At 36.0% G+C, this 25,562-nt stretch overlaps 2 protein-coding genes across 3 annotated transcripts in view; both read right to left on the bottom strand.

Moving 5' to 3' along the window:
- LOC120418136 (ras-related protein Rap-2a) overlaps positions 1 to 25,562 on the bottom strand; it is a 229,810-nt gene that overhangs the window by 90,461 nt on the left and 113,787 nt on the right. The gene's annotated exons all lie outside the window — the stretch shown is intronic.
- On the bottom strand, positions 19,190 to 20,342 carry LOC120418135 (trypsin-1-like). The gene is made up of 2 exons (XM_039580422.2): positions 20,021 to 20,342; positions 19,190 to 19,969 (listed from the first exon to the last, which is right to left on the bottom strand). Exons 1-2 carry the CDS (start codon positions 20,064 to 20,066, stop codon positions 19,221 to 19,223), a joined length of 795 nt encoding a protein of 264 aa, XP_039436356.1. The 5' UTR covers positions 20,067 to 20,342; the 3' UTR covers positions 19,190 to 19,220.

The raw sequence follows: 25,562 nt of genomic DNA, 5'->3' as shown, positions 1-25,562 counted from the left end.
AATTTACATAAGTGTTTAATTCTTCAAGCAGAGTTGCCAAATCTTCAGATCGTTAATAGAAATATATGATTTTATTAAATGTCATATTCATATCATAATTTTACCTGGCTGTTCTGAATTCCAGCCAGAGAAGCCAGAAATTGAGAAATACTATTCAAATTTTGAGCATTTTTTTTTAGTTTTTCGCGAATTCAAATAAGTGCTCAAAACTTCGGGAAGTGTTCCCAAATCTTCCATGTTTATATATTTCTGTAATTCAAGCTCCCAATAATAAAGAGCGGATAATTCCCAAAAATACTGGACATTTTGTTTGGAGAAGCAATTTCTCCTAAGTCTTCTTAAAATTAGACAGGGTTGCCAGAGCTTCAAAGTTTATGGCTCATAAGAAATGTATTTCTAAACCAAATTTAGGGTAATCCATGTTAATCAAAATTTATGAAATTTGGTTCAAAAGAGTAAATTTCAGTTAAGTGCTCATAAAGTTAGACTGGGATGCCAGATTTTCAAAAAAAACTTTTAATAAAAAACATTAAAAATAAATGTTTGAAAAGACTGTAATTAAGACAAAATCAGAAAATCATTATTTTTCCGTGCTGCATGCTGATGGACGGCAAGAGAAGTGGGTGATTTTGTTATCAGAAGTGTTTGCTTTTCAAATTCCAACATCAAACAGTGCAGGACGTGCTGGAATGCGATTTGGCACAAGGCTGAAGGTGGACTTCAAGCAAAGATCTTGAGAAATCTTATCACAGTTTTAGTGATTGATGAGTTTCCTCACAGTAAGTAAGACGAAACAGTTTCTTTCAAGAACGACAAACAAACTGGCCCTATTGTAGTTCTTCATCAAGGATTAATATCCTGAACTCAATCGCATCGTTCCAGTGGGACTCATGCTGCTAGTTCTGACGAGTTGCGAAGGGACTCTTGGGAGCAAGACAAATATTTGCAAACCCAGTTTTGTTTGCCGATACACAATATTCCATATCGTCGCACTTCTTGCGACCCCCTTTGACTTGGATAAACAAAGAGAGTCCGGTCAAACATCAAAGATGAAACAATCTTCTGGGCTTGGAAAACTGCTGTTGTCCAAGAAACTAACCTCATGAAGATGAACGCAAAACCGCAAACATGCTCTCTGCGTCCTGCTTTGCAACTCAATATCATATTCACTGTGCGGGGCATTGGACTTCTTTGAGGGAGGGGGTCCCTCCCATCGAGTGCCAAATGAAAAGTGGACCTCTGGAGATCTGTGGAGACTTGACTTGCCGAAGATGATACAGGAAGGCATGGGCGTTCTTCAGTTTAATTTCAATTCCAAATTTGAACAAATTTGGCTTTTCGTAGCATCAGAACTCAGTAGGCATGGCGACATGTACAATTTTAACTTGATTTTTCGAGTCCAGTTCTGAGCACAGCAGCTTGGGAGGCACAGCAACGTCAATTTTTAGAAAAAGTTGTTCTTGTCCTTCCCATAGCATCGCAGCTCGGAAGGCATAACAAACAATTATTCTACTTTTAAGACCATTCTACGCCCTTGCACCCTCTAATAACCACAACAATGTCTCGCAAGCGTCCCTGGACGTCGCTTGAAATAGAACCTCCAACCCGGGCGATGCGGCCAAACCAAGTTATCCGGAAGACTTCCACAAGGGGACTCTGCAGCAGCAATATGCCAAATGGTATTAAACGTTTTACGACCTCCTAGGACGGGCTTCGAAGACGACACTATTTGCACTCACTTCTCCAGGTCAGGACCCATGTGGTCTTGGCGGCGGGGGCGACTGGAATTGAAACATTGTACGACCAACCGGAGCGGAAGAAGTCGATGTCGGAGATATATTTGAATTTATGCCTTGGTGAGTTCAATTTGCAGGGCGAATTGGTTGAGCTCGAAACAGAATCTCTAACTCCCTGAACGTGATGACAGGAAGGATTTATCTGATAAGGGATGCATTATCGTCTTTAGATGGGGTTGAAACAAAAGTTTGACCTCAATTGGAACTTGACCCCAACGAGAATCGAACCCAGACTTGCAGTTTGGTGACCTCGCGCTAACCAACTGGACCATTGGCGACCTCTTCACAAAGTAACCCTTTAGAGTTCAAATTTCGTCAGATATGTTTCTCCAGGTGTTTCGCAACTCGACAAAAATAAAAACTAAAAACAAAACGACTAACTTGGGCGTGTGGGTGCCCAAGGTCTACCACCGGCTTCGTGACAACCCCCGCAGTCAGGTTGAAAGGTTTTTTTTCTCTACTAGGTTTACTTTGAAGATGCTTCCAAGGTGGACTACGGAGCCACACATTAACTAATGATGGCGATTAAGGGTGCAAGGGGGGCGAGTCCGAGTATTAATTTTCACTGCGAAGCAGACAAATTCTTGAAGGTTCGAAAAAAAACAAAGGGATTTTGTAAAACCCCAACTGGTTAGGAAGCAAGCTTCCTTTTTTGGCATCGGTGGATCGGCTTACAAATGGCGGAATGTAAGACAGGCGGTGACACACAAGGTAAATTATACCCCGGTTTGGATTCTTTAATCGATTCCGTGTCTAATTGGGACCGACAGGCCTAGAATTGATCGGACGTAATTTGTTGTCTGCTGAGCGTAGTGAGCGAGAGAAGGTGCTGCACACGGCTAGAAGTCGCCGGGATTGATGGGTGGAACGGAGAAACGGTTTGTTTGCCCGCTCTGGATGGCAACACGGAAATGGTTGATGATGTGATGGTTCCTGACTTACGGTTATGGTTTTTGGAAGATGAACTGTGTGCTTACCTGGAAATAAAAGAAAAAAAGAGATTGAGTTAGATTCAGTTCAAAACAATTGATGTTTAAAACAAATCTACAATTGTTTAAACGGTGATAAACTTCTTACAAAAGAATATCTCTTCCACGCAGGGTTTCCAGGTTGCCAGATAAAGATAGGAATGCAAGATTTTCGAAGTGTCAACCAGATTAAAGATTAATCATTATCTGTGCCAGAGTTTAACGGATTTTGTCACATTTTTCTCAAAACTAATTTTTTTTTATTGAAATGAACGATTTAAATCAAAAATCGAAAATTATAGGAAATATTTATAATAATAAAAATGTAAAAATATTTTTTTTTTTTAAAGTAAATCAACACATTTGAATTTGAAAAAAAATATTATAAAATAGTTATAGTTTATTATAAAAAATAAGCAAGTAAGAAAGCTTTTTGAAAATATTTTTTGTATGAGAGCAATTCTCTACAAAACCGGCCGATTTCGACCATTTTTATTTTTTGTATTTTTTGATTTGGCTCAAACTTTGTGGGGGCCTTCCCTATGACCAAAGAAGCCATTTTGCATCATTAGTTTGTCCATATAAATTTCCATACAAATTTGGCAGCTGTTCATACAAAAATGGTACGTATATATTCGAAAATCTGTAACTTTTGAAGGAATTTTTTGATCAATTTGGTGTCTTCGGCAAAGTTGTAGGTATTGTTAAGGACTATTTAGAAAAAAATAGGTACACGGAAAAAAAAATTTCCCGATTTTTTTATTAACTTTTTTTTCACAAAAACTCAAATTCCCAAAATACGTATTTTTTGATTTTCGAGATTTTTTGATATGTTTTAGGGGACAAAAATCCGCAACTTCTGAGCTATAGAGAAACATGGTCAAAAAATCTGCCGCCGAGTTATAATTTTTTGAAAAACTGGTGATTTTTGGAAAAAATCGAAATTTCATACATAAAATTTTTTTGACCTCATTTTTTTATGCAAAATTGAATTTGCAATCGAAAAGTACTTTACAGATTTTTTGATAAAGGGCTCCGTTTTCAAGATATAGCCACCGAAAGTTTGATTTTAGCGAAATATTTGCAGTTTTTCAATTTTTAAAAATAGCGACCATGAGTGACCATTTCTAAAAATATTTTTTTTGAAAAGTTCAGAAAATTTACTATAAAATTGTCTAAGAGACATTGAAGATTGGACCTCTGGTTGCTGAGATACAGCGGCTTAAAGAAAAAGAAACACGAAAATTGAAGTTTTCTAAGTCTCACCCAAACAGCCCACCATTTTCTAATGACGATATCTCAGCAATTAATGGTCCGATTTTCAATGTTAATACATGAAACATTTGTGAAATTTTCCGATCTTTTCGAAAAAAATATTTTGAAAAAAAATTAATCAAGACTAACATTTTAAAAGGGCCAAACTTTGAATATTATGCCCATTAAAAATGCTAGTATTGATTTAATTTTTTTCAAAATATTTTTTTCGAAAAGATCGGAAAATTTCACGAATGTTTCATGTATCAACATTGAAAATCGGACCATTAATTGCTGAGATATCGTCATTAGAAAATGGTGGGCTGTTTGGGTGAGACTTAGAAAACTTCAATTTTCGTGTTTCTTTTTCTTTAAGCCGCTGTATCTCAACAACCAGAGGTCCAATCTTCAATGTCTCTTAGACAATTTTATAGTAAATTTTCTGAACTTTTCAAAAAAAATATTTTTAGAAATGGTCACTCATGTTCACTATTTTTAAAAATCTAAAAACTGCAAATATTTCGCTGAAATCAAACTTTCGGTGGCTATATCTTGAAAACGGAGCCCTTTATCAAAAAATCTGTAAAGTACTTTTCGATTGCAAATTCAATTTTGCATAAAAAAATGAGGTCAAAAAAATTTTATGTTTGAAATTTCGATTTTTTCCAAAAATCACCAGTTTTTCAAAAAATCATAACTCGGCGGCAGATTTTTTGACCATGTTTCTCTATAGCTCAAAAGTTGCGGATTTTTGTCCCCTAAAACATATCAAAAAATCTCGAAAATCAAAAAATACGTATTTTGGGAATTTGAGTTTTTGTGAAAAAAAAGTTAATAAAAAAATCGGGAAATTTTTTTTCCGTGTACCTATTTTTTTCTAAATAGTCCTTAACAATACCTACAACTTTGCCGAAGACACCAAATTGATCAAAAAATTCCTTCAAAAGTTACAGATTTTCGAATATATACGTACCATTTTTGTATGAACAGCTGCCAAATTTGTATGGAAATTTATATGGACAAACTAATGATGCAAAATGGCTTCTTTGGTCATAGGGAAGGCCCCCACAAAGTTTGAGCCAAATCAAAAAATACAAATAAAATCCATTTCCGGTTTTGGTAGAGAATTGCTCATGAGTAGTTTACTTTAATAAAGTATTTTTAAATTGCAAAAAAAATTAAAAAATTTCAAAAAATCACATAAGAATGCCTATAACTTGAATACTTTAGCCAAAAAATGTGGAAAGTAATTTTCGATTGCATATTTGATTTTGCACCAAAGGATAATTTCTAAAATTTCTTATATTTTTCATCTTTTCCATTAACACCAATTTCTAAAAAACATATTTCTCCAGTACAAAATTTTCCACCATCCTAAACACTATTGCAAAAAGGATTTTCAAGTTCCCTACACCATATCAAAAAATCGAAAATAAACATAATACAGAATAAAACTTTTTGTGATAAAATGTCAAATAAAAGAATTTTAAAGTTTTTCCGTTTACACATTTTTTTTCTGAAAAGTCCTAACCATACCCTACATTTTCGCCGAAGACACCAACTCGATCAGAAAATCTCTTCTCAAGATACAGATTTTCCAATATTCACCCGTTCTGTAAAATTGTAAGAAACTTGTATGGATAAACTGATGATGCAAAAAGGCTTCATTTGACATAGGAGCATAGAAAAAGTTTTTTTTTCCAAACCAGATTAATACAATTAAAAATATCTAAAAAATTTCAATGTCCTACAGAATTAATCGCTTTCATTTTTTTTTAATTTGCTACTTGTAATATTAACTTAAAAATGTGCGTACATTATTGTACTTTTTCCGCATAAATTGACTAAAAGTTCAATGAAATAGGTAATATTTTGTTTCTTTGTAGAAATGTTGGTAAGTCAAAAATGATGAAATAAAGGTTTAAAATTTGTCAATAACTTACCTTAAAAATTGCCATATCATATATTATAAAGTGTAGTTGCACTTTTTTTAAACAAAACAAATGAAATAATATTACAGCAGATAATATTATGTAATATGCCATCCAATTGAATCTGATATGTTTCACTGATAGTCGTTTTCCAAATAAACAATTTTTCTTTTAAAAATATTTTAATTTTGTGAATTTTTATTTGGTAGAATTGGCTGAATAAATCAAAAAGTCATTGGAACCCCATTTTATGTAAAAGAAAAAAATTTCATGTTTTTGTCTTCTATAAAAATAAAAAAACGATATTTTCTCTACAAAAAAAAAAAAATACAGTTCATCAGTTTCATCTATAAAGGTTCAATAAACAGAGAAAATCCCATGATTTAAAAGAACTTTAAAAATAACTCTTGAAACGATTGTAAACCATAAAGATTAAAAATCATGTTTATTTTGTTACAGAAAAAAATGGCCTAAATTTACAGAATTTTATGTGTAGTTTTACTTGTTTCACAAAAAAATGAGGTGAAATTCAATCGAAAAAGATGTAATATTCAACATTAAATTTTTCAATTTTTAAAACTAAGCTAATGTTTGCGTTTTCATTGAATTGGTGCACTTTTGAAAGCTTTTCACAAATTTTGTATTTTGGACCGCAAACCTGGGAAGATATAAATATTTTTTTTTTAATTTTCAGATTTAAAAAAAAAATCAGTTTTTTGTAAATTTTTGCATCAAAATTAAAAGTTAATTTTCATCTTTTGTAAAATGTCATTTCACAACCAGAGTGGCAGGTGCCCACAAGAAAAGTTCGGCCGGAGGAGGGGAAGTTTTCCGAACCATTCGATATTGGGCAATATGAGTGTCAAACTTCATTTTTTTTATATTGCACATGACAATAGGAATTTGTCACATGTGGCCACAAACTGGAAATCCCAAGTAAAGTTTCCAGAAAAACTACTTTTTTATAAACACAAGTTTTCCTTAAAAAGTGCAAATCTACAGTTTTATTTGAAATGTCACTATAAATGAACGAAACGTGTGTGTGTGTCTTTGTGTGTGTGTGCGTTTGCAATTTAATAAAATTCAACCAATTCGATTTCAATCTAGCGATTCAAAACTTTTTTTTAAGAATATATTAAATCTTGGTTTACATTTTAATTGTCGGCCAGGTAACAGACCGTAAGACAGACAATATTCTAAACTTTTTTAGAATAGAAATCATTATAACTTCTCCTTCATCTGATATTTGAAATTTTCAATTTTCAAGGAAATGGAATTCCGACATTAGAAGACAAAACCCCACATTATGCAACACCTCGTTACGACAATCCCTTTCCCAAACCCATCATCGACAACCTGTTCCCATCACTTTTAACAACGATTACTTAAAGGAATCTCCCCCGTTTCAAACAAAAGAGCGCGGGCCACCCCCTGCGGCCAAACACATCCACCCATCATCCCATCATCTTCCCGCGCGGACAAATCAAGCAGTCACGACCGCAAGTGCCAATATCGCCAACCCGTAGCCCCGTACTCGTCTTCATTTACACCAATCAACCTCCCAGCAAGGGTTTGTACGTACACGTGCATTCCATCAACTCTCAGATGTATACTGTGCTGTGTGGCAATCGATTGGCGCACTTCGTACTCCGTCTCGAATGGAAGTTGTAAATAAAACCAGGCGCGCGCGTTGAGCAAATCTTCGAGCGAGATACCTTCTACCGGGGAACGTCCAATTGGTCACGGCCTGTAACTGTGCTTCCTTTTGTCCCGAGCGCGCTGACGTTTATGGAAGGCGCAAGACGCACTTGACTTTGCGTGGAGTTCCACGCCGAGAACCGGTACGTGCGCGCGGAGATTTCTAATTAAATTTGCTTCATGCTAATCTGGATAAATTGATCCGCGAGGGAATGGACCGGACCGGGACTGGACCACGGCGGAAGCCGTTAAATAGGTCTGCAGGTCTCCAGGGATAGTGGATCATAGCTGTATGAGCGATGAGTTAGGATGGTCTACATATTTGCGCTCCCGCTATCGGAGGGCTGTGGAAAATTGAACCGGTTTGGCTGGAAGGAAGAGGAGTTTGATGATTGGTCGTGGGAAATGTGTTATGCGTTGGAAGATGTGCGAGCAGAGTAAATATCATGGGGGAAAACTGGTACAAATCGAAGTTTACAGATTTACTGATAATATTATCAAGATTTTGATGATCAAAACCATGCCCGCATAACCATTTGGTTCAATGTTCACATTTATGACAGCTATAATAACAATTCTCAATATATACATGATTTCATTTATGAAATAGGGTCTGAGATGACCAATGAACAAAAATTTCGCATAAGATTACTAAAAAAATATGTTTCAAGTGAGAAATCAGGAGAAATAAGCGACCTGCCGAATATTTTTGCAAACTTTTGACAATGTTATGTTCATTGATCATCTAAAGACCGATATCATGAATGAAATCATGAATTTGAAAATTTAAGCAAAACGGTTAGGCAGGCATGATCTTAACTATATAATAATGTAAATTAGGGGTAATTCTCTTATGTTTGGCAGGTTGAGGATCCAATTTGCTGATTTTCGCTATTTAAACAACTAATTTGGTAAATCTGTTGATGAAAACTTGCTTGCTTACTTCCTGTTGAGCTATTTATAACTCGATTTCAATTGAAAACGCTTTTTGTGGACTGTAATTGAACGTTGAAGTACTGATATGGCAACATTAGAGGCACGATGGAGTTAGATGGTGTTCCCCTAGTTACAAAATTATACTCCAAGCTGTAAGCAAATTTACATTGGCACTCGTTTTGTAGCATCTCAGAATGAAGAATTAATTCTTGTCAAAACTGATTGGTTTTCAATATTTCTTAAACTTAAATTCAATTATGTTTAACGCATATACTTAAACATTACCGATTTTGTATTTGTTTCCTACATACTTAATTTAAATATTCCCAAAAACATTAAAAAGAAAACTTTTACTTATGCATAATTTTTTTAATTGCTTTAAAAGAAATAATAATAATTCTTAAAAAGGAAACGTACCACAAAATCTCAAACTCAAACATTTGTTTTAAACAAATTCAATTTAAATCTCATTCGAACCCAAAAATATATACCAATTTGTTTAGCTTTGAATTTATTTGAAACTTTGAATTTTATCTGTTTTCTTTTTTCACTGAAATAAACGCAATAAAATTGAATCAGTTGCTTAGATTGTTGATTAAAGTTAAACTTCTGTCAAAAAAATCTAAGGCATCCTAGAGTATGTAAAAATATATCTTTTTTCCTAAAGGACCTATTTCAAAATCCGTGTTTTTTTACTTGCAAGTGTCAAAAGTAATGCGTTCATCCCGGGAATTCCCGGGACAAACTTCCCGGATTTTTTTCGAAAACCGGGAATTCCCAATTCCCGGGATTTTTGCTATATTTTGTCCCGGTTTTCCCGAAATTGAAATAATTTACAAATTTGGTATGGAAATTCAGATTTGGTTGTAACAAATATATGAACAGTTGAATGCTTAGTAATCAACAAAAAAATTATGATATTAAATTTTTTATTCGCATGTATCAACATTAATTTGGCTTATTTGATAAATTTGTAAAAAAAATTGTTTACAGATCCACAAAATGCCTAGCGCTTTAAATATTTTGAATGCAATTTTATAAATTAAAAAAAAAAGTCTGGAAATCTATTTCGAAGACACTTATTTATTATAGCAATTGTGATTCATTTTAAATCCAAAGCACATAAAAAAAAATCTTTAATTTCTTTTGGACTTTCTTGAAAATTATATAATTCTAAAATTTTAAGCTTGAAAATCATAACAAATATATTGAAAGCATGGACTTAATGACTTTTTCAAACATATCCCGGGAATTCCCGGGATTCTAAAAATATTTTTCCAGTGTCTCAGAAAATTTAAAACACAGGAAAATAGGACGCCCTAGTAAAAAACATAATGGAAGTTATCAAAATTATTTAAAAGCATTTAAGATCAAATGATAAAAGTTATTGGAGATGAAAATAAACAAAAAATATTATTTTTTGTCTCCTGCTTTTGTGTTGAAGGAGGGAGATAAAAAATTTAAACTTTGTGAATAAATAAAAAAAAAACAAAACTAAGTGATAATCAAATTACTGTCTAAAACTTACAAGAATATGACATTTTAAAATTTTTGTTACATGAAACAAAATCTGATTACTATTTGATGATGACATAAAACTGCAATTTAAAAAAAAATGGATTTTTTAAAGTTTCATCAAATTTCTGTTCATATTTAATTCTTAATTTAAACGTGTTTAAACGCAATTGAAAGGTTTTTTTAATATTAAATAAACAATTTTCGAATATGAATTTGTCAGACATCTTTTAAATTAAATAATCGAAAAATTCAAATCAGAAACGCTGGATCTGATTCTCAAACAATCATAACTCCTCGTCGTTTCCACCGATTTAGGCTCTCTTAGACGAAAATAAAAAATAAAAGGCTTTTAAAGAATATATAATTTGAAGATCCAAAATCTAGCCTTACATTTGAAAAGGTCTCATGAAACTTTAAAATACCGCATTGATCCTGTTTAGACAAAAGGAACAAGCTCTGAATTTTGTTTTACGTTTACGGATTCTCCGGAAAATTTCACATATTTCAATTTTCAATTCGGTTTATTTGTGAATAATCAAGTTACAATGAGTTCATTAAGGTACATAACAGAGTTTTGGAGTTCCTTTCAGATGTGTGTAACATCGTTATTCAATCGAAGGTATTATTACTTATAAATATTAAATAGAAGGCAAGAGTTAGAAAAAGTTTTCAAAAAACTTACAGAAAGAAAATTTCACAAAACATACATAAAAAAGGGAGAAGTTTTTAACTTGATTTTAAGATAACGCTTTTTGAGAATAAAAGGACCCGCAAACAAAAAATTAAAAAAAAATCTTAGGTGAAAAGTAACTTTAAAATTTAAGAGATAACTTTAAGCCATCATTACATCATTACATTTGGGAGCGAATGACACAGTTCCCCTTATAAAATCAACAATTATTATTTTTTAATTACGAACATTTTGGAAATCGAATTTTCTTGATAAAATTTAATCTAAAAGTGTTTAAGTTCTTTTCATAACTTATATTTTATTCCGAAAACGTAGAGTATCTGCAAAAAGTACTTAATTTGTGACGCTGGAAATAGGCTTATGTAGATGAACAGGGGATGTTATGTTATGATCGCTATCCTATAGTACAAATTTCCAAATTTCCTGGTGCCATCAATGTAGTAAATCCCATAATGCTGAAATAAGCTAAATTGAGTTGCACTTCACACCGTTCAAAGCTTTCTCCCTCTAACCATCCCCCTGCTTCGATTCTACTCAGTACAGTGCAGCGCTTCAAATCCGGTAATGATCGGTAATCACCGTGGTCCCGCAACGCTTTGCAAATCGGATCTTTGATCTTCCCACGGTCGCGACGCGACGAGGACTTTATAATTATTTCAATTTTAATTAAATCCATTGTGTGCGCTAATACCGAACCCCCCAAACGCCTAGGCAAATTGCAAATCGCTACTGGTTGATGTTGGAAGTAGCAGGTTCTGCAGAACAATCAATCTGTGCAGTTAAGCGCTGCGCTCCAATGTAAGGCTCTCCGAGCTGACAAGCATCGACGATGGAGTGCCGGCTAATTAAAATTCTTTATGCAACTTTACCATCGTCGACTTCCACTGCTTTTGGTCTGGCGGTGAACTCCGACGTTGACGTTGACTCCACGCTACAAAGCGACACATTTTCGATTGAATTAATAAGCTCTTCCTGTGGACGGTCTACTCTCCGAGTGTGGCTTATTGGTTGGTTGGTGAATGCACCCGGACCACCACAGCTATTTTTAGAAGCTCTCCGCCGAACAAAGCTACTAGTAGCTAGTGCTGGACAGAGTTGAACTACAACAACGTTGTAGGACAGCAGGACAGCAACAAAAAAAAACTGCAATGTTGGTCACCAACGCTGGTCATCGAATGGTTCTGAAGAGTAGGAACCTGCTGCGAGTTGTCAGGAAAGTCCTAGTTTTTATTCTCAACAAAGGACTGCGTGTTGGAATTTTTGAAAACCTTTTACACCACACAGAATTCCTGAGAGCGTCCAGTCTCTGATCTTGCTACTTACAAAAGCAATATTGGCACAACAGAGGCACTCAACTTCAGAACAGCTATCACTACCGATTTGCGTGTACGGGTCCGGGGTCTTTCAAAGAGGAGGTTGTGGAAAATGCTGTTTTCCAGAAACTCAAAAAAATCAGAGACTGGAAGCAAACAAAAAACTACACTATCGATGAACGGAAAAAAATGCTAGTGTTGGCAGGAATCTTTGTGTGTGTGGGTGGCCTGGAAAATTGCATAAACAAAAGCTTTCGCCCCACTTTGTGGGTAGAGAGAGCCGCAGGACCCACTTTATCGGGAAGTGGTTGTGGTGATAGGAAGGGGTGTTTTTTTTTCTTGTAGAAGTGATAGTGTTTATGATCTGCTGAATTATCATGTTTATTATTTAATTTAATTTGAAATCACATTTCAATCTAATTTAGATGTATTTTGGGTTGAACAGACATACATTTAAAAATAATAAATATAATGATATTTGTAATGCTAGATGAAAAAGTAAAATTAAATATTATAAAGAGTAAAAAAAAACATATAAATTTGTAATGTTAACCATTTTCTGAGTAAATAAAATTTAACCTCTGGTTGATGAGATACAGTGGATAAAAGTAAAACAAACAGGAAAATTGAAGTTTTCAAAGTCTTACCCAAACAATTCCCCATTTTCAAATGACAATTTTTCAGAAACTAATTGTCCAATTTTCAATGTAAAAAAATTAACTCTTGTGAAATTTTCTGATTTTTTCGAAAAAATATTAAATAAACGTTTTTTAAAGTGACAATTCTTTACTTTTTGCCATGGATCTAACGAAATGTTTTGCAATTTGTATCAAATAAAAAAAAGATTTTTTGTAATTCTGTGTTTCAAGATAATTTTTTTTTCAAAATTCCAACTTCAAAGTTAAATAATTTTGAAGCAGATAGTGTATACATTTTGAAAAGAATCCATTAACAATATTATCATATATTTAAAAAAAAAGTTTAAAGTCTTTTCAGATCTGTGGTCCAAATTTGTTACTAGCTTCAAAACGCCCAATTGGATCCAAAATAACCGTTATGTAATGTTTTTGATATGATCAGTAAAAAAAACTTTAGTTTTGAAAGTTGAAAATTTGTTACTTGAATTTTACCTCTTTTTTGATGTAATGCAATCTCATTGCTTGTGGATTGAGTTAAACTACACATAAAATGATGTTAATTTGCACAATTTAAGAGGTAAAATTATAAAAAAATTAATAAACATTTCATCAGATAATGGGTACATCTTTTCTGACACGAAAGTTCTGAAAATATTTTCCCATTCCTAAAAGAATTTTTTCCTCAGAAAATGCTTCATATTACAAGGCAAAAAATAAAAAATAAAAAGTTAAAAAATTTGAATTACGTGCCACGGTTGAAAGAAAAAAGCCTGTCCAGTTATTTTGCAATTATATGTTTCCAAAACTTCTAAGCCAAAACAAACATTTTATTTTTGAGAGAAAAATGTTTTTTTGCGGTGCTGTACAATGTAATTTCATAAAAATTCAAAATATTTTTAAACGAGCCCAATCATGCTTATTTTGATTATCGATGCAGAAAAATTCGTTAAAGATAGTTTATTTTTAAGTAAATAAGACTTCTATTTCCATTAAAATTTCCAAGATTTTTTGAAAAAATTTTTTTTTGCCCCCTGATTTTTCGGACCAAATTTTGAAAAAATATAGACGACCTAATTTTAGAGGTGTAAAATTGTAAGGTAAAATATTTCATCTTTTATTATGTAATTATACTTGAAATTTCCCATTTCTGATATAAAATTACATCTGTATCCATGTTAGATGTATCGCTAACAGATGTAATTTTATCTCATAAAACGTGTAATATTACACATTTTTGTCTATTTTTGCTTCTTGAAATGTTTAATTTTTTCTACCGTTCATAAAAAAGGTAAAATTAAACCTTCCACATTTACACATTTTTTAATGTGTATCTAAAAAAAAAAAAAAATAAGAGGCTAAAATTTTCAAAAAATCAGAAGGGAACTTAACATGATTAATAGCAAAAAAATCTAGCAATAATATTTTCCGCAAACTTTGAAATCCGTAATGATAAAACAATAAAATGAGGTAAAAACATGGATATAACTTTAAAACTTAACTTCAATTAAACTTTTGTCAATGTGTCATTTCGAAAAGGCAACACAAATATCCCACAGTTAAGTTATTTCGAAAAACCGGGCCAAGCCTGAAATTTTCTTAAATATTTATTTTTTTAAGAAGTAAACGGAAACTTTACAAAAGTAGACATTTGTAAAGGCAAAGTCATGATTTTTGCAACACTTAGTAAACAACCAACATATTTTCATTTTAAACGTAAAATTAATAATCGAAATCAGTTGTTACAAAATTCAGTTTGATTCAAACGAAAAATAAACAACCTAACATTTTTGCAACACTGCCTAAGGTTACTAAGCTCGATAAATATTTGTTTCGAATCATTCAAAAAACTGCAAAAAATTCTCAAAAATATTGAAGATTAAAGTCCAACAGTTTTAGAGATCATTTTTCAATATTTTGCAAAAACAAATTCATGGAAAATTTTCAGAACCTCTCGATTTTTTTTTTTTTTTTTTTTAGAATGGTCAAAGCTGGACCTCTACAAACCAAAAAAGGCACTTTTTATTCAAAAATCACTTTCATTGAATATATAACTAACATTTAAAACTTAACTCAGAAAACAAATTATCAACTTTTTTTAGAAACTTTTGGAAAACAATATTTTTTCTAAAATTTAACAACACTTCCAAATGAATTGTGCAATAGCTCTAAAAAAATATGTTTTCATACGTGAAATTTTTTATTGAAGGTGTGTTAATTTGATCTAAAGTTCAACATTTTTTTCCTGAATTCTTCTCATCAATACCTACAACTTTGTCCATCATAAAAATGCCAAAGTTTCAGCCAAATTAAAAAGTAGAAAAAATACATTTATTTCAAAAATCTTTTTTTGGGCGGATTACTCTGAATCACTATTCTAATTTTCAAAGCAATTTTCAAAGCAAATTTTTATTTGTTTTTTTTTAATATATTGTATTTTTTAGTTAATAACATTCAACAAGTTTTTTTTTTGTTGTTGACACAATTGATAAGTATTTTTACCATTTTTTTTTTTTGTTATAAATACTTTCAACTGTGATGAAGACTATAAATTGAGTTTAATTATAGTTCACATTATTAAGATTTTCGAATATTTCTTCAGTGGCTTCATTAATAATAGAGAAAACCTTGGCAAAGCATTAAACAAATATAATTTTAAAATAAATAATCCGAAAAAAGCAGATATAAGAGAGAATCCCTTTTTTCATCAATAAAAATACAAAAAATTCAGAAACTTTTAAGTTTAGATATTCGGAGCATCTCAACTTCCAACAAAGCTACCAACAAATACCGATAGTATTTTCCCTTGTCTAGAACACCCACAACACAATTACAAAACGTCCCCACACCATGGTCCACGTGGTCTACCAACGACGACCAAACATTCCTGCCCCCCTTCTCCGGTCACTCCTTTACGAGGTTCCCCAGTCCAATCTAGTCCAGCGTTCTGTGTGTGTGTCGATTTATGAAATATGATGATGCTGATGATGGTACAATTATTGACTTTTTTGTTGCGTTTGTGTGTTGTTTCGCCATCGTGTTCCTTGCTCAAACCGCCGTATATCGAGCAAGAAGTGGCCAGGTCTTCCTGCGGTTTGCGGTGGCCAACCGCTTATGGTCGGGGGCAAAACCGCACCCAGACCTGCATTTCGCCACACACAAGGTTTTCTTATCGATGCACCCTGCAAAAATGGGCCAGCGGAATTGAAGCACCGGGAAGGATGATTTATTGAAATCGATTTTTAAGGAAATTATTTCCGCTTTTTTTGGGAGGGGAAGATCGCTTTGCGACCGGCTTTTAACCAATTTCCGGATGCTTTTGTGGTGGGAACGTTAGACTGGTTCAAAGTTTGAGGTTATCGAACAACTTTTTCAGAGGTAACTTTGCAGGATGAGCTCGAATCGATTTGCAGTCTTCAACAAAGTTGTTCTTCAAATCTCCAAGACGTTACCGCTTAGGTAACAAGAAGCTACAATTTGAACCAACCTAGTGAAGGGTGTGCGTCGTCATAAACCCCTTCATAAATTGCCTCGGAAGGACGACTCAAGTTCAAACGCTAGTTAGTTTAGCGTGCAACCGGCGAGATAGTCGTCGAAACCAGTCGGCAGTTAAAGTTCACAGCTGAGTGAGTTTGTTAAAACGCCGTCGTGGTTCATTCGGAAGCGTTCATAATGTGAACCCGAGCTCAGAACGTCAGTTAGCTGGCGGCATCGCTTTGTGGAGTTGGAAGTTTCCGACAGAAAAAATAGTTTGAATTTTGACCGCTACAACTTCTTGAAGAATTACGAAGCATCTTTATCGAAGAATGCAGAGCGCTAGGATTACACCCAAAACTTTCTTAACTTTCTTCAGTGTAACCCTATCGTTTCGCAGTCTTTGCCAAAGTTGTTCGGAGACCTTTGCAAGTTCAAAATTGAACTCCTGAATTTATATTCCAACAGAATTCAAACATTTGTTCAACCAAATCCGAGCAGGCCCTACCGGGCAATAAAATAAAACCCCCAAGAAACGCCACATAATCTCGCACACTTGGATTGGCCAATCGGAAACGGCTACCTTTTTGATGGGCTGTCAACTTAACGAGGACACACACGTATCAAATTCTTCGCCGAAGGTGATCGCGATTTTATTTGTTTTGACATATTTATTGCTGGTGAGGCCTCCAGCGGGGTGAAGTAATTGATGGCCACCCCCCGAGGGGGTCGTTGGACGATCTGTAAAGAAGCTTTGACGATGATGACGGTGACGACAATGTCAGGTTATGTCAAACGTGCCGTGTCGCGAAGTTATCCGAAAATGCCCCTAATTAAGTTTTATGGCCGGACAAATCACATTCGATTACGGGGGAAATGGCTTGTTGGACAAGAATCGGTTGGAGATTGGGATTGTTGCATAAGCTGGGTTATGTGACAGAAACGCGTCTTCCGATTGAATTGGTCGCAGTCCATAATGTAAACAAAGATTTTAGGTTTAAGCAGCGCTAGAGGAAAGAGCTGTCAAACTGAGAGAATAATGCAAGAAATGCTTTTTTGCCTCAAGGTCATATAAAAATTATGACGGAAATCAATCCCGTATCCTTTGGGTATTGTTTTTAGGTTATGTTTACAATTTCCCCAGGTCATTGTCATCCTTAACAACACCCAAACCCAATGAACCCAATTTATGTGCGTTGTAAAATGAATCAACAAGCCTGTTGTCATGAATTGCTCATCTCACTTGCATTTACCAGTGTAAACAAACGCGGGCTTCGCACAGTTCTTATCAGCGGCGGTGCAGTTGCAAGTTGTGCAAATACCTCGCTCTCTCTCTCTCTCTCCTTTCACCAAACTCTCAAGTGTCACCCGCTTTGTTATTCACCGGCACAGAGTCAATCCACGCGGTGCAGGGCCAGAGTGCAGTTTGACAGATAAGAAAGCCAAACAACACGTGCAGCCGAGAGTGGCGTCCCCCTCGGCTTTGAGACGATATCAAAACAATAACAAGTTGGTTGTTGCACGGAGAGAAGTGATTTTGGCAAATGTTAAATTTTGATCAATTTTCAGGGATGTGAGTCCGAGTTGAAGTTGGAGACAATGTTTGAAAAGCCGGAGTCCAAGTCAGCTAATTTTCAACAGTTTTGCATGGTAGTAACTACACGGAGAAAAATGAGTTCCGAAAATTGAAAACTTTGTGTGTGTGATTCATGAATATTTTTTCACGATTTTTGAAACTGATTTTTCTCCGTGTAGAGTCGAATTCGGTGTCTAACATGGATTCCTTTTCGTGCAGAAGCTTCAACCAAACTTAAGAAATGACACCTGGTCCCCTCAAACTCCGTCAGATGTTCCCGGGGGGAAGATTTTCGATGCTCCGAAGTCCGCAATCGCTCGTCCTTAATAATACGGTTCGCATTCGTGCCGGCCCCAAACCAGCTTGCTCCTTAATGAGTTAATGCCTCGACGGAATCTTCCTCCAGGCGGGTTGGTATAGGAGTCCCCTTCGTGTGTTGTACACCGGATGTAATGACGATGCAAAGTTGGCCTTAATAGCCGGCTCCTGCCAGAGAGCCTGGTTGCAACTAAGTGCTACCTACTAGGCTTACGCGCTTTAGACTAAAGATGGAGGAAGAAGGGAGAGGCAGGGGTATGATTATAAAGATAATTAAATGCTCTCATTATGACTATCTCTTATGTGTTTCGGGAAGCTGAAGAGGGACTTGCAGTCCTGGGGATTGCGTCTGGCCAGATTTACAAGACTAGTGGAGTGGATAATTTGGGCTTTGAAAGCACAGTTTAATTGGTGCTGAAAATGTGAGGGGAAGATGAAGGAATGTGCGATTTGAGAACACAGAAAAATTCGCTCAGAAAATCGTGAACAAAAACAAACCATGAAATTTGAACACTTTGCTCGTGATTCCCAACTTCGTGAACGATTGTTCACGATTTGGGAACTGATTTTTTTCCGTGCATCAAACTTTGCTGACATTCAGCGATAACCGAGCTACTGACGTCCGTTGACAGCAAGGCTGTCAACAGCTCATCAAAGGGTTGATGAGAAGAAGAGTTCAACGGCAATCGTGAACAAGCGTTCATGAAATCGTGAACAAGCGTTCATGAAATTCTGAATTTCATGAAGCTTGCCACGATTTCGGGAGCTGATATTTTACTCATTTTCATGAGCTCAAAGCAGCAAATAACTCACAATTCGCTCCACTTGTCATAATTATTCAAGCTGTTCATCTCGCGTTACACAAATCACGCCAATTAGTGCTCGCGGCGATTGCGACATTAATCAAGTGCAACCTAACCCATCATCATCGCCGCATCGTCTCTGCCTTATCAGCCGGCCTCTAAGTGGAACGAATCGATCCCTCTTCCGCGCCGGAACGCCACGCCTTCTTCCGCAGTCACCTAGTTGGTCATAAAACGGTGCTTACAACTCGTAACGGAATCAACGAACACCACACAACTTATTTTGAGCAGTTTATTGTAATCAGATCTCTACACATCGCTGACCTCCTTGATCCAGTCGCGGACCGAAGCGACCCGCGAGTAGACGCCCGGATATCCGGCAACGGCGCAGCCGTATCCCCAGGACACCACTCCAACGAGCTTCCCTCCCGAAACCAGCGGACCACCGGAGTCACCCTGGCAGGCGTCCTTACCGCCCTCCTGGTACCCAGCGCAGATCATCCGCGGCGTGACCCCGCCAAAGTCCGAGTACGCCTCCGAACACTTGTCCTGGTTCACCGACGGCACGTCGGTGGCCCGCAGGAACTTGTTCGACTGCTGAGAGCTCTGGGTATTACCCCATCCGGACACTCGGCAGATGGCCCCATCCGTAACGGGTTCGTCCTGCTCGGGCAGCGCGATCGTGGTGTGACTGTCGTCCAGCTCCAGCTCTTCGGCGAGTTCCAGCAGCGAAAAGTCGTAGTCGATGATGCTTCCGTCGTACTGCGGGTGCTGCACGATCCGCTTCAGCTTCAGGATCTGTCCGCCGGAGCCCTTCTCCGAAGATCCGACCCGAATGGTTTCCTTAGGCCGATCCGCACTGGAGGCACAGTGCGCCGCCGTCAAGATCCAGCGCTTGCTGATGATGGAACCGCCGCAGATGTGACTTCCGAACGAGCGCAGCGACACCTGGTAGGGGACGTCCTTGATGTCCACTTCGAAGCCGCCCACGATGCGACCTTCGGTAGCTTCCAACGAGTTCCACCAGGGACGGGGTCGCTGCGGAGTTCCCGGGTAGGCTGTGGAATCGTTGGTTAGATCTATTCAAATTGGATCTTGGACTTTCTTACCCGTTGCGGCCAGGGCGCAGGTTGCCAGCAGAAGGAACAGCTTCATCGTTGGATGTTGTCACACTTGGAGGAGGTACCAAACTATACCTTCGAAAGGAATTGATCCAACTATTTATACCAACTCAGTTATCGTACATCCGGATCAAGTGTCCGGTATCGGAGTAGGTTAGTTCCGATAAGACGCTGCTACTGACCGATAGCCGATAGGGGTGCAACCTTCCCGGATAACCTTCCGCGCATCGATTAGCGCCTTCCAATCGCCCCGGCGTACGATTTATACCCGATAAGTCCGGGACTTCCCAGGGCCATGCTTCTCGGAACACTGACCCGTGCAACTGTTCCCGATAAGTAACCGCAACCGGTGCTGATAAGCTTCCCGCGCGCCATAACTTGAACTATTTTTAGTTGTTCACTTGAACTGGGCAGTTTCAGAAGTGCTTTCATCGTCCAGGTAGGTGAGAACCCCGTTACGTCACGCTGATCTCGCCGGCGCGTCGAAGGTATTAAAACAAATGAATTTGCATAATTTTGGAGTCTCGATCAACGGAACTCGTGTGCCTTGAGGCAAAGAACGCAAGACGGGATGTGGCGTGGAGTTCCCCCCCAGTGATTGATTGCCGCAATCTAGCCAGAACGATGTGTTAACACAGCGGTGGAGTGTGCGCGGCGGCGCAAGTGGAGTCGCGCGCACGAGACGTTCGCGTGGTACGCGGAGAGTGGTCACGGGAAAAGTGGGATTGCTTGAAGTTGAGTCTGAGTTCTTTAGACTGGAGCAAATTGCGACTACAGTCAGAATAGGTAAAGCGTTTTTAGAGAACACAGTTAAAAAAATTATATGAATTTGGAAGATGTAATTTTGAAAGGTTAAATATTACCACTTTTATGATGTAATTTTACCTCAATTTAGACTGAAAAAGTGACATTATACCAGAAAAGTGGTAAAATTACACATTTTCAGAGGTAAAATTACACATTTTTCTGACATAAAAGACTCCTGTACTCCTTCCCAGATGTAATATTACTATGATTTTTTTTTACTGTGAACTTAAATTTTTTTAATGTGAGCTTGAAAATTCGAAAACGATGAAATATTTTGTTGTTTTGTGTCTGTTTTAACCGAAACCAATACAAAATATCGAAATGTTGTGCAATAACAAGACAAAAAAACTGTCGATCATGAAGAAACATTTCATGAATAATGAATTGATATTAAATATTAAAATTTTCATCAATAGCTATGTTTTTGTTTTAATTTCAAACTTCCAATGCTATGAAATCTGGATAAAATTTAAAAACTTCCTGGATTAAAAATGTTACGTTTCTAGTTAATATTTTAAGGTAAACAATAATTTTTACTGTTGCAATATTTTGTTTGTATTATTTTTTTAAACATTTAAAACCGTGACTTTTAGAATTCAGGAAACTTTTCAAATTTGTTCTGTTTTACAAAATTAGAATTTTGATTTTTTTTCAAAACTTAATTATGTTTCTTGATATGGTAAAATTAACTTAAAGGAATAACTCAAATATCCTGTTTTAATTTAATTTCAATTTTAATCAGACCTTCCATTGAAATAATTTTACCCCTTCCACTTCAACTACGACAAGAAAATATGATAATAAGAAATTTTGAAATAAATCAATTTGGCACAAACTTTTCCTATTGCTCTCTGAAAACATTCAAAATTGAAACAAATGATTTTCGTAATTTATCAAAAAAATGTAAGGTTTAAAACTTTTTAAATATAATCAGTAAACTGATGTTTATTTTCATGACAAAATATTATGTTTATGTACCCGGAAAAAAACAAAAAAACAATAATGAAATCTGTTCCAAAAAAAAATACAAAAAAATACCAAAAACTGGAAAAACCTAAATTAAACAAAAAAAAAATGATTTGTATGAAGTTATGGCAAAATTGAAATAAAAGGCTAATGCATAGCACTTAGAAAGTAATCTCGTTTTATCTTAATACACCTTGAAAAAATAACAAAATCGATTTATAACGGGAACAAACGAAAATTCGAAAAAAGGAGAATGTTGAGAACTTAAGTTTTTATCGACTAAAAAATCTGAAAATTGTATAACACTTACACAAATAAAAAAACATCAAAATATACTAATTTCTATTGCTATAACAAAAACTAACTGCTACAACGAAAACGGTGATTTTTTTTTCGAAAAAATGTAAATTGTTTTCAATTTCAAATTGAGTTTTACTTTCTGATGATTTTTCAATTGGTTCAATAAATCAAATTTTTATAGCTTTTGACTACGGCAAATTCAATAACAACAAAAAAGTTTTGATTTTTACCCTATTTAAACTTTTTATTTTTACAAAAAAAACAAATCTCTGGGGAGAAAAATCTGTCCATTTTTTCTATAGCTCAAAAGATGCCATTTTGGTCATCAAAAACATCAAATTGAAATACAATTTCCGAAAATTTTACTTTTAGTGAAAAAAGGTAAATGAAAAAATAATATTTTTGTTATAGAGTATTATGTTTTTCCTTGTCTATCAGAAACTTCAATTCATAGGAACAATTTTTTCAATATAAAAATACATTTTTTGTAAGAACAAATTTTAAAATATTATTTATAGAATATCTACCTTGCCGGGAAAAAAAACACATTTAACGAAATCTTTCATGAAACAATTGCAAAATAATGAAGGATAAAAATAATGTTAAAAATGTATATTTTTCTTCATCATTTCTGAGAAATTAAAAACAAAGTAAAAATGTAAAAATGAAAAGAGTTTATTATTGATTTTTGTTTGATGAAAATATATTGATCTTAGGTATATTGTTACAAAGAAATACAGAGATTTTTCTAAAAATGATTTGTTTTGCTTTAATCTTCTTCTCCAGAAAAAAAGCTAAGATTGAATAGAATAAACAATAACAGTCAGTGCGTTTTTTCAACATTTGCAACTAAGTTTTTCAAAATTCGTTTTCTTCTTCTTCGGTTTACGTTCACAAATCATGACAAATATAGTTGCAAAGTACATTCCAGAACCTGCAAATTTTTCATACTTTAATCATTAAACTTATGAATATTTGGTTTCTAATGCATGTGCCAAGGTTTTAACTAATCAAGTTATTCAACTTTTCCAACTTATTTTCAATAAAATCAAAAATAAAATCATTTAAATTTTGATCTTTACTACCCAAAAAAAAATACATGAAACATAAAATATTTTTTTACTAGATTGTAAGAATTTAGTTTACTCATGCTATCTATGCATTAATTTAACCCGTATAGGCCTGGGTGAAATTGGAATCACTAAAATGGCCATAACTCAGCGAAAACTCAACCAATTTGCATACTTCTTTATTAGTTGGACTCGTTAGAATGTCTATTTTCCGAAAATGACCCGCAGAACCCGGAAATGTTCCGGTGGCCGGAGATATTCCGGTGGGTCACTGGGTCAAACAGGATCAAAAATGGCCATTTTTGGGTCCCGCACTATTTTGTTAATAGAAATCTTGGAAAAAAACACATTTTTTCATGTTACGATCTTTGTTCTACCAACAGACAATACTGACCATTGATTTTGCACCACCGGGGATGTTCCGGATTGAGCGGGCAGGTTCCCTACCCCGAGGGAACCGGTCAAGGGACGGTCAGAAATAAAACTATTTCTATCATGGCAATATGGGTGTCAAAGTTCATCATTTTCAAAATCAAGCTCATCCATGATCCCCAAAACCACTTTTGGACCGATCTGGCCACTTTGGGACCGGTTCCCGGTACTCCGGTGGAACCCGGAATATGGCAAATTACGGGATTATTTCTGAACAATTTTTGACAGGGCAATATGGGTGTCAAAGTTCATCATTTTCAAAATTTTGCTCATCCATGATCCCCAGAACCACTTTTGGATCGATCTGGCCACTTTGGGACCGGTTCCCGGTACTCCGGTGGAACCTGGAATATGGCAAATTACGGGATTATTTCTGAATATTTTTTGGCATAGCAATATGGATGTCAAAGTTCATCATTTTCAAAATCAAGCTCATCCATGATCCCCAGAACCACTTTTGGACCGATCTGGCCACTTTGGGACCGGTTCCCGGTACTCCGGTGGAACCCGGAACAAGGCAAATTACGGGATTATTTCTGAATAATTTTTCACAGGCAATATGGGTGTCAAAGTTCATCATTTTCAAAACAAAGCTCATCCATGATCCCCAGAACCACTTTTGGATCGATCTGGCCACTTTGGGACCGGTTCCCGGTACTCCGGTGGAACCCGGAACAAGGCAAATTACGGGATTATTTCTGAATAATTTTTCACAGGCAATATGGGTGTCAAAGTTCATCATTTTCAAAACAAAGCTCATCCATGATCCCCAGAACCACTTTTGGACCGATCTGGCCACTTCGGGACCGGTTCCCGGTACTCCGGTGGAACTCGGAATATGGCAATTATTCAGGAATAATCCCGTAAATTGCCATATTCCGAGTTCCACCGGAGTACCGGGAACCGGTCCCAAAGTGGCCAGATCGGTCCAAAAGTGGTTCTGGGGATCATGGATGAGCTTGATTTTGAAAATGATGAACTTTGACACCCATATTTCCCTGTCAAAAATTGTTCAGAAAAAATCCCGTAATTTGCCTTATTCCGGGTTCCACCGGAGTACCGGGAACCGGTCCCAAAGTGGCCAGATCGGTCCAAAAAAGGTTTTGGGGATCATGGATGAGCTAAATTTTGAAAATGATGAACTTTGACACCCATATTTCCCTGTCAAAAATTGTTCAGAAATAATCCCGTAATTTGCCATATTTCGGGTTCCACCGGAGTACCGGGAACCGGTCCCGAAGGGGCCAGATCGATCCAAAAGTGGTTTTGGTGATCATGGATGAGCTTTGTTTTGAAAATGATGAACTTTGACACCCATATTGCCTGTGAAAAATTATTCAGAAATAATCCCGTAAATTGCCATATTCCGAGTTCCACCGGAGTACCGGGAACCGGTCCCAAAGTGGCCAGATCGGTCCAAAAGTGGTTCTGGGGATCATGGATGAGCTTGATTTTGAAAATGATGAACTTTGACATCCATATTGCTATGCCAAAAAATATTCAGAAAAAATCCCGTAATTTGCCATATTCCGGGTTCCACCGGAGTACCGGGAACCGGTCCCAAAGTGGCCAGATCGATCCAAAAGTGGTTCTGGGGATCATGGATGAGCTAAATTTTGAAAATGATGAACTTTGACACCCATATTGCCCAGTCAAAAATTGTTCAGAAATAATCCCGTAATTTGCCTTATTCCGGATTTCACCGGAGTACCGGGAACCGGTCCCAAAGTGGCCAGATCGGTCCAAAAGTGGTTTTGGGGATCATAGATGAGCTTGATTTTGAAAATGATGAACTTTGACACCCATATTGCCATGATAGAAATAGTTTTATTTCTGACCGTCCCTTGACCGGTTCCCTCGGGGTAGGGAACCTGCCCGCTCAATCCGGAACATCCCCGGTGGTGCAAAATCAATGGTCAGTATTGTCTGTTGGTAGAACAAAGATCGTAACATGA

The sequence above is a fragment of the Culex pipiens genome, chromosome 2, assembly GCF_016801865.2.
Source record: "Culex pipiens pallens isolate TS chromosome 2, TS_CPP_V2, whole genome shotgun sequence".
Classification (NCBI taxonomy): Eukaryota; Metazoa; Arthropoda; class Insecta; order Diptera; family Culicidae; genus Culex; species Culex pipiens.
The sequence above is the reverse complement of the archived record's forward strand: the minus strand, read 5'-3'. Positions and strand labels throughout refer to the sequence as shown.